At 41.2% G+C, this 10,011-nt stretch overlaps 1 protein-coding gene across 5 annotated transcripts in view; it reads right to left on the bottom strand.

Moving 5' to 3' along the window:
• Nucleotides 1-545: 545 nt before the first annotated feature.
• FMN1 (formin 1) overlaps nt 546-10,011 on the bottom strand; it is a 444,603-nt gene continuing 435,137 nt past the window's right edge. For 4 of the 5 annotated variants that reach the window (XM_067742229.1, XM_067742249.1, XM_067742257.1 and 1 more), the window contains one exon: nt 546-9,521. In XM_067742229.1, the coding sequence (XP_067598330.1) occupies nt 9,477-9,521 (45 nt within the window). In that variant the 3' untranslated portion in view covers nt 546-9,476. The remainder of the gene's footprint in view (nt 9,522-10,011) is intronic. The other variant, XM_067742240.1, reaches the window with a different exon arrangement.

Below are 10,011 nucleotides of genomic sequence, written 5' to 3'. Positions count from 1 at the left end.
AAAACAACACACAATCCTACTTCTGTTTCACAGAGGAGTGTTTTGCTGAAAGTCTTTTAGTTTTTTCATAGATATCTGCATGTTTCTTACCATTGCTTGAAAAGAATTTGTACCTTGTGCTTAGTGTTAGAATACAACACAGTTCTATTTCTGTTCCGTTTCCCTCCTCTTATCACTTACCGTCCCATAACATGAAGTCACCAGTCCTTGTGGTTCTCCACCCCACCCCTCCACCTGGGGCAATTTATGTTCAAGCAGTGTTGCTTTTGGGTCAGTATAGCTGAGACCATGCTTGTCTGGGTTTGTCTGTTCAGTGTTAGCCTTGAATGCCTAGCTAGCTTACGCACTGTTGGTGTGGTGGACAGGAGAGAAAGAAGGAAGTGTGAATGATGGACTTACTGAGACCCAGCTCTTGCAGCTCCGTAGTAATGCTGCCCTTGAGCAGTAATGAAAGCTGGAAGCGACTGGTACTCTCCACGTTAGAGCACTGCTAGGATACTGTCTTAAACGCCTCCTGCAAACAGATCTGCACGGCACACCAGACAGACATGAAACCAAGATTTATTAACATTCCCTTAGCATATTTACAATTGGAAGACATGAATGCAGTTCTCTGTAGATTCCAAAAAAATAGAGTTCTATCTCTTAAATTATCAGAGGTATCAACACATGAGGATAAATATAATCTATCACAGAGATAGAATTCTTTGGATAGACAATCTACATTTTCTAACCAATATATACTATGTACAAAAATACACTTGATGTGGGGACCAAGTAGTGTCAAGGAGGAAAACATATATATATACACACACACACACACACATATTTTCATTATGTACAAATCAATATTGGTTCCTTCACCCTTTCTTTTTAAAAATAAATACTTCATTTGGTTTGCAAATGACATTTACAAATTCAACTAAAGAGCATTTCTCAGCTTTGACAAAATTAAATATGCAAATTAGAAATACATATTTTTAAAAATTTAAAGGGAAAAAAATACCTGAATCCAATTAGCTTATTACCTTAAAAAATATCCAAGAGCGTGTAATGTAAGGTTTCATGTCTCTAAAGTGCCTTCTCATTTCTCAAACTGTCTTCATTATTGCTTAAAATCCTTTAAGATTACATCTACAGTTTGGTCTACTAATTAAACAGAAAAGCCAACTTTTTTCCAGGTCAAATGGTTGACTATTTAAGACATGCTTATACTTTCTTTAAGTGCTTTCAAGAGTGTAACAGTTACTGTTGATCTGAAAATAACCACAGATTGTCAACATCCTGATCCACATTCCTGAAGATGCTTGAGTCACTAGTAACAGTAAGAATTGAGGGGCGATAAAGAGCCTATGATTCAAAATGTTTGCACAGAATTCACTTCGTCCAGCAGCACAGAAAAGTTACTTGAGAGTCAACACTTGAGCCTTAAAACACATCACAGTTGGTGACCTGAACTGATTTACAATTTATGAAAAGAATGGTCCCTAATTAGTTTTAAAGTAAAAATCTCTGAGAAATTGAGAAGGACTGGAACCATGCCTCTCCTCAACCTTCTTAAAATATAAAGTAGAATAAAAAAAGAGATGTATTTTCCATCTCTTTTATGGATTTTTCCCTCTTTGCCTAAGTGATGAGGTGGTGCTGACATTAACAAGAGGCAGTCACAACACTGTGTCTCTCTTGGTCACAGCAGAGCTCCCTGTCCAAAGGGCTGGGGGATGGAGCACAGGGTGTGAGAGGAGGGAGTGAGGGCTCAGGGGGACGGACTTTCAGGTGTCTGTGGGGGAAAGGGGTGGAGAAAGCTGGGTCCTGGAGAAACTGTAAAAGTAAAGTGAGGAAAAAATCGCTGTGGGGTGTGAAGGAAGGGGAGGCTGATGCAGAAGTATTGAAAGGAGAAAAGTGAAATGAAGCTTGATGCCAAAGTGACTTTTAAACAGGCATAGAGGAAACAGGAAGGTCCATGGACAACCGACCCCATCGAAATGAATCTGAAATTCATTGGAGTTATTTCAACGAGCACAAGCCAGTCTCACTGGGGTACCTGCTTTTCCAGAACATTGTCAGGCACGGGCCAATATGACACTGGGCACTCCCATCCCACTGCCCTCATACATATTATGCCCTGAGCTTCCACTGAAAGGCTGCCCGTGATACAACCATGGCAACGGTCACCAGCTCCCTAACAATGCATTATATCAGCAAAACATTGCACCCTGGCCTCGTTCAAATTTTCCTTCTCCCCTGTCTCCTGTTTTTCTCCATTATCCCATTGCTTGTAATCTCACAAGGCAAAATGAAGACACATAACTGCAGGGATCAAATTAATTTTAGGAAGCAGGGTCGAGGGTGTTGATAAGAAAATTAAACTCTAAAGGACTTGAAATAATTTACATTTCTGTTAGGCCTGATTCCTATTAGGATGCTGACTGACTTCACTTAAGGTTCTGGGCATTCAGGCCAGTACTGTGTTTTTCCAGGCCAAAGCGCGATTCCCCTAAATCAAAGTCCAGGGGCACTCTGCTTCCATGCTAGTCTAAATTAAAATTCAATGAAAGCAAAAGACTATGATGAATCGATGACACGTTTCCTCCAAAGAATCTTAAAAATTATTCAATTTCTAACTTTAAAAGGTTCTGCCTTTTTAAGAATATCTTCAATTGTTTCTTTAAAGGAAAGGCCTTTTTTTCTTAATGCTTATATTCTTCAAAGATTATACATCCTACTAACAGTAGGGTCATATTATTTGTATCTCGAGAAATTGAAGAATTGTAGAATTGTAAAATTAATATTGGGCATAGACCTATCCCTTTGGTAGATCCCCAAATCCTATGTGTGTCACTCTGGGCAGAGAGAATTGTCACTAGACTTTCCCCCTCACCCACTGATTTGTTTCCAAAGGAAATGAACAGCTTTAGAGGATTAAGCAGAGGGCAATCTCAGTGGGTTGACACTACCTTCTTCATGCCTTGGAGGGTCAGATCCGAAGATATAAGATTATAGGTAGGGACGAGTTGCCAAGAGGAAAGGGAAAAAAATGAGCTACTTATAGTTTGCTCAAACCTATCTAAAATGGAGATTTGGAATCTCTTAGTCTCTTACTGGGAAGAGTAGTATAATCTTTGTGTGCTATACACCCATTTTTATATACCTCATAGAAACCTGGAATTTGGAATCCATCCCAAGAGTTCCTAGAAAGCTGTGCATTCCTAAATACACCTACCGTCCATGTCATGGTGCGGTGGAGAGTAATTTCCCTTATACTCAGTGGTCTATGCTACTAGCCTCTCAGTCTGGAAAGCTGACGGAGATGAGTAAACAAAAATACGTTTGTTTCACGAGACAAGAACGGAAGCAAGCCCTAGAAGAGAACAAGGAAGGAAAGTACGTACAGCTTTGCCAGAGATGTTGACAAACCACTGGGCATGCATGCCTGAAAACGTTAGATTTCTTACTTGATAGACTAAATACAACACACTGGCAGCTCACACTATATATGGGGAGAAGTATTCATTCTCTTTGAAGACATTCTTACAGCTTCCAAGACAAAAGAACCCCTTGGTGTCTGCACAGGTAGAATCTAGGGAAATGCTCAGCCTACAAAACAGCTTAAGGGTGGCGGAAGGTTGTTTACGCCACAGGGAAGAAGGCCAAATTGCTGTAGGAAATTGTGGGCTCATTTGCATTTTGCTAGTCCAGTGCTATCAGATTTCACACAAAGCATAAAAAAACAAATAGCCCACAGAAGTCTATGAATCAGCTTCCTGAAATGGAGATACACTGGAGATTCTTAGTATATTTAAGAGAAGATTAAAAATAGAAAATTATATGTGCATATGGAATGTAGAATAAATTAATGGCTTTAGCTACCACTCTTATTTAAAATATTGAGATTAAATCAGCCTTCCCCAGATTATAGCATGAAGAAGACATTCATGAACAAGTACTTTATAGACATAATATGCCAGAGTTCGTTTGAGCACTGACTGAAGTGAACCATCATGCTAGAGAAGGGAAGACAAGAAGGAAAAGGTCCTCTGTTACTGTTTATCACCACGGTAGTTGGGAGAGGGGCTGGGGGTGGAGAAGAAAGGAATTGAGGATAGGATAGGATAGCTTGAGGTTATCCTGTCCTCAAGCTCCAGTGAGGACAGGATAACCTACTGAATGAGGCTTGATCTGCTGCCCTAATCTCTTCTCTGGTAGAAACTGCATGGGTGCCTTAAGAGACAGAGTAAACTTGCTGCCATTTTCGTATCTTCACATTTCCAAGTAAGTTGTCAACTACACAAATTTCCCAAATGCTAAGTTTATATCACAGTGTTGATGAAGGGTCTTGGAACAAATAAGGCTACTGAACTGGCTTCCACGTTGACATGTTAATACTCTCTTGAATTTACTGCTTCTCAGCAAAGCATTGATCCGGGAGGATTTGGTGGATTACCCACTCCTTGGGAGGGGAAAGGAAGAACTATGAAACTAAAATTAAGTGCCTCTAACAAGGTGCCAACAACTGACAGGTGTGCAGAAAGACACAAAACGAGCCTCTCAGTCACATACAGCTGTGTAACTGAGCCCAGTGTTGCCTGGATTCAATCACTCATGGACTTATAAATACCGTTATGGGAGTCTAAAGGAGACAGACCTGCTGAGGCCTGTTCCAAAAGGTGCCTTTAAGTGACTTCTGCACCAATAATAGACCAGGTTCCAAGCAGCCAGATTATCTCCTTCCATAGCTGGAAAATGGAAACTTATTTGCATTTTGGAAAGGTTAAACACTGGCCATTTGTTTCAAATACTGTTAAGTTTGTCCACACAGACTTGTTTCTCTTGTGTTGCAGATTTCTTTATGATAACAAAGTAGCTGACATGAATGAAAATTCACTTCTTTATTCAATCCACTCTGTGTTCCTGAGGTAAAAACCTAACCTATGAAGCGTGGTATTCATGGGCTTCTGGATGCTCCATACATTTATAAACTGCTTTTACGAGAGAACAAGAGAAAGGAAATTTTCATAGTCTAGCACTTCTTTCACTATATTATACTACTTCTCTTTGTACGTGGCTTTTCCAAAAATAAACTGCTCAGAGCAATACTTGACTCCCTTGAATTCACACTCTAAAAATCGCCTGGTTTAGGCTGAAGTCTCAAGTGGGCAGTTAAGAGCTCTTACTTTGTCTACACTCATCAGCCCTCACAGCTGTTCAAATCCTTATGTGCTTAGGACTTCTATAACATTGGGTTTCACAATATGTCTGTTTTTTGTTGTTTTTGTGTGTGATTCAGGAACTAATTAATTTGTGGATTGCTAAATCTGCTAATGCTTTTTTTCCCCTTCCCCCTTTTGGTCATTTTTTTTTCTGATTAGAACAGGCAGGATCAAAGAAAAATGAAGCTCAAATCTAATGAGAGTTCTTGTTAGCAATTTTTAGACTATTTAAACTAATTTATAAAATTGGATATTTGATATTTGCATCAGGTATTTGGGGGGGAAAAAAGCTGTATTTTTTGCAGTTCTTCCTTCCCCTTAACATAGAAAGCCCCAAATTGGTTTTATCTTTGTTTGGCAAGGGTGCAGTACTACAAAAGAGATCAATTTAGAATGTCAGGCAATGAAGAGGTTCCCATGTCAATGTTACAGTCTGGTTACTGGAAAAGAGCCCGCAGGTCTGTACTGCTAATTCCCCTTTCTACACTGGCCATCTGTGTGCTGTTTGCTGTGCTAGTGTATGCAATGATCTGCGTCAGTGATACCAGGCAAGAAAGAAGCAGAAATAGAAATGAGAAAATATGATGTCCAAGAAAGCAAGAATAGAAGTAAAATGAAAATTCCTGCATACAAGTGGTATAATCTAGAGAGAGATGTGAAATCCCAGTCCAACAAGCAAATCTTTACTAAAAACACACTTACGTCTCTTTTGCTATGTCCAATCATGGTGTTGGAAGGACTATACCAATGACTTCTTCATGTTGCTGGAGGTTTCCAATACCACCAAAGAGTTTTATTCCTTCCTTTAGTTCTTCTGGGTTCTCCACCAGCAGCATAGGAGTTTATCATTTAGGGAAATGCCTTTCCTTTTAGTACTTATGAGAAAAGGAGGTGCCTAAGGGAGGCTGAGCAGGCGTGCAGCTTCTACTGTTCTTACCGGAAAGAAGAGGGGGTCAGAGACCAGCACCCAATCTGGCATTCAGTTCCTCAACGATGTTGCCAATTTGTTTCGGCTAGAACATTTAAAGATGGAAGAGCACCACTGGATTTCCTTATTCTACTTCCCAGATTTCAGACCTTCTCTCTTCATAGTTCCTAGGTAGTTGCAATGAATGTTTAAAGAGGTATCACAGACAACAACCAAAGATTCAAAAGGTAACTGTTGGGCAGCAGGTCCGTCACCTGTGACCCCTGGGCCTCGACCATCAACACATCATCCATTTCTTCTTGGCCACCTCTTCCCTTCACCACACCCCCTCCCATAAGTTGCCTCTTCTTGGGTTAAAACACCATATAGCACACCTTCTCCTCACTTGATTATTGATACCTCACAGGCCTATGTTTTTAACTAACGTGTTCATATCATGCTTTCGTGTCATACATGATATACTTGTGTGCTCGATGATCATGCCAGTTACTCATGCAGGAATCTGAACTGCTATCTGCTGTGTCCTTGGATTTAATGCAGCTTGGCTAGGAAGAGAGGATGTTGTTATAAGTTAAGGTTTCTCCGAGTCTGACTAGTAGGTCAGGTGTGAGTGTCTGGTTAAACGCAGAGTAGAAATACTGGCCACTGTCCCTCTAGTGCAGTCAGGGCTATGCTTAGAGCAGCCAGAAGTGCCCACTCTGCTAAGTGGTACCCCAACTACTACTTCTCCATGAAAAGTTTGGCGACACCTGTTGGAGTTAATACAATCTCGACTGCATTTTGGATGGACCGTTCTCAGGGCCTCCAGGTTGTTTTAGATGGCCCACCTTGAACACACTCTTGTGAACCTTTACCGAGCATGAAGTCAAGTTAGAAATGAGGGTGCTGTCACAATGCAGTCCACGTGTGGACGTGGGAAGGGTGTCCAGATACCTAATGCAGGATGCAAACTGGGAGAGAATAATGGGGATCCTGCCTAGTGTAGTGATACAGTATCACTACATTGGACTCACTAGGTTTCCCCAACAGAGGTAGGCAAACGCTGCTCTTTAGAAATAGGTATTTGACTGCCAATTTCTAGTCTGTCCACTAGGATGAAATCCAACCTGGGCTGCATTTGTCTAACTCTCAAATTCAGTGTTTCCATTCATTATTCTTCAGCACTGGTTCCCTGAGAGCAATGTTTTTATAGTGTTATAAAGCCACAGTCCTGCTTCCCTCCAGTGATTTTCTTGTGAGCATCCTACGTAGAGACCTGAAGTGGGCTACAGGGACCCCACGGAGAGCCTCCTGCCGTTCTCTCCCATCAAGTCTTTAAGGAGCCATTATTAAGGATCTAGACTTCTGTTCTTCTCACTAAACTCAAAGTTGATTCCCAAGGCACGGGCAAAACAGGTGCTTTTTCTTTTGTATGATAATACTAGAAGGCCTGTCACAGAGCACAGGGTAGCTGTAAGTAGAATTTGTTTGAAATCGAGGAATTCCTTAGGTCGTCTTCACCATTAAGTGAAAATGAAGAGAAACAATCTAGGAAAGCAGTATGATAAGCTCGCTCACAAGCAACTTCTTTTAATCATGTAAGTTCTTACCTGCTCTGCTAGTTTGCTTGTCTCATCCTTCTATTTTTTGGGGAAAAAAACCAAACCATATTATTATATTCCTTTCCTCTGAACTGTTAGAAAAGGTGATTAGCACCTGCATGAATATGGCTTCATGACTTGATTTGATCCTGATTGTGCAACCTTGATTCCCCGAACGGGCATTCTATTAGACTATGGTGCTGCTTTAATTGGCCGAATCTATTATGGGGTCCCTGAGGGGGCTGATGACTAGCAGGCATGTCCTGGGTAGACACTCAGGCCCCTGGGAAGATGGGGGGGCAAGGGGCAGGCCACACGTGGCAGGCGGATGGGGAAGGGTTTTAAAGTTTCTGCTCATTAGACGGTCCTCCACCAATTGGAGGAGAAAACTTGGGCCTCTCTCCTTTCAAGGCTGAAACCTGATAGGCTTTGATCTTCATCTCAGTTCACCCCAAGGCTCCTCTCTTCTGTCCTCACAAGATAGACTAGAAGAGTGGTGGCTTAAGGAAGAAATGTTAGGAGAGAGGTCCAATTTGGTTTCCCTGTGACTCAGGAGGCAGTGGTCACATGGGCTTCCAGGGTCAGAAAAAGCTGCCTGCGTATGATATTCCACTCAAAGTTCAATATCAATGTAATCACCTTCTTCCCATTTTGATGTAAAGAACTCTTTTTCTGCCCTTAGTTTGTTGTTTTTTCTTTTGTTTGTTTGTTTTTTGACGTTAAAAAATCCCTGCTTCACCATACGTCACATGCCTGTCGGTCAAGGTCATGATAAAAGGGCTGCAAGTAGCATCTGCTCTCCTGTCTAGAAACTGCCTCCTGGGGTTGGTGGGAGAGGTCCAGCCACATCCGGTCCCAGAACACGGTGTACAGCTCAGCTGTAGGTTACCAAGGTGTTATCCACGCATAGATGATTTGAGGTGTGAGATGTGCTCTGAGTGATACTGGGTCACTTGTCCAAGCAGGTGCTTTGACCTCAAATCTGTCCCCACTCAGGTATCACAGTTTCTTCTGGGACGGAAGGGGTGGAGAATCCCTAGTGGTCCAGGAAACCCCAATGAACTGATATGAAAACAAAAGAATGGGTCTCACTAAATGGCTGATGCCAACTCCCTGTATCCTAATTTGTTCTCCAGGATGAAGTTTACGGCTATTTAACCCCCTCCTCCATCCATGTATAATTTCATTTTCTGTTCTGTTACATAAAAAAAACAATGAAAAAATAACCGTTTTTCGAGTGTGGGAAATAGATAGTCTTGGACCTCTTAAAGTAGTTTTGGTAAGTTTCAACATTTTTGGTGAGAAGGGTGCCCAGGATCTTGCTGCAATAGGATCAAAATTAAGATCAATAATCAAACCAGCAGGATGTAAAGACCAAGGCTTGAACCTGCTCAAGGCAACTGTCACAAAACATCCTTTTCTTCTTCTGTCACAAGTTTATATACATCAGGTTTGGGTTAGAAAGCTTGAAATCTCTGCTTTTAAAAAAAAATTGGAAAATCTTGGTAATTCTTCTGGTCTCATAACAGAGCAAACTTTGGACCTCTAGAAGAAACAGTTATCAAATACTTCTTCAGTTTTTCATTGTTCCTATGGCTTAACAAGGGACTTCTTTAAGAAGGCACGGGGTGCTCAGAAAGAGATGAGCAAAATAAACATTTAGTGACATAGCTTTCGAGAACTTCTTGCAACACTGGTGTTACAAAGGATCATGCAGAGTACTACGTCTCACCGTCACTGTTCTCCTGTGTCTCTGTGTTAGTTGGTGCTCACACTGGCTTCCTTTTGACGCAGTCTTTCTTTCTGTTGTTTGAGAAAAAAATCGAGTTTAGTACAACTCCTTTTTAAAAATTTTCATCTTTCTCAAATTTTGGTACATTTCTCAAATGTCAGTCTAGAATGCCAAATAGAGTTGTACCAAATGCCCTAGAAATGAGAGGATTTCTATCCTTTTTCCTAGAAACCCTCAGTTTCCTACCCTTCCCACCCTATCACCTCACAAACACACAAAATAAGTAACCAGCTAATCAACCAACTATATCCATCTAAAACACCGGCCTTTACAATGCCAGGCTGTTCCGTTCTGTTCGCATCTTCTGCGACAAAGGTCCTAACTTCGTAGTGTTACTCAAAGACTCCTCCCATTAGGGAATGCTCAAGAAATAGTTTCTAGGAAGTCTAGATATGAAAAATCACTCTTTCCAAGTCAGGCATGTCTGCATGTGACCAACTTGGCAGGACTGAACAGAGGCTATGCAAAATGGAGGATGACGAGATTTAGTTCTGCAGAATG

Source organism: Pseudorca crassidens, chromosome 1, assembly GCF_039906515.1.
Source record: "Pseudorca crassidens isolate mPseCra1 chromosome 1, mPseCra1.hap1, whole genome shotgun sequence".
Lineage (NCBI taxonomy): Eukaryota > Metazoa > Chordata > Mammalia > Artiodactyla > Delphinidae > Pseudorca > Pseudorca crassidens.
Note: the sequence above shows the minus strand (reverse complement) of the source record. Positions and strands in the feature narration are given on the sequence as shown.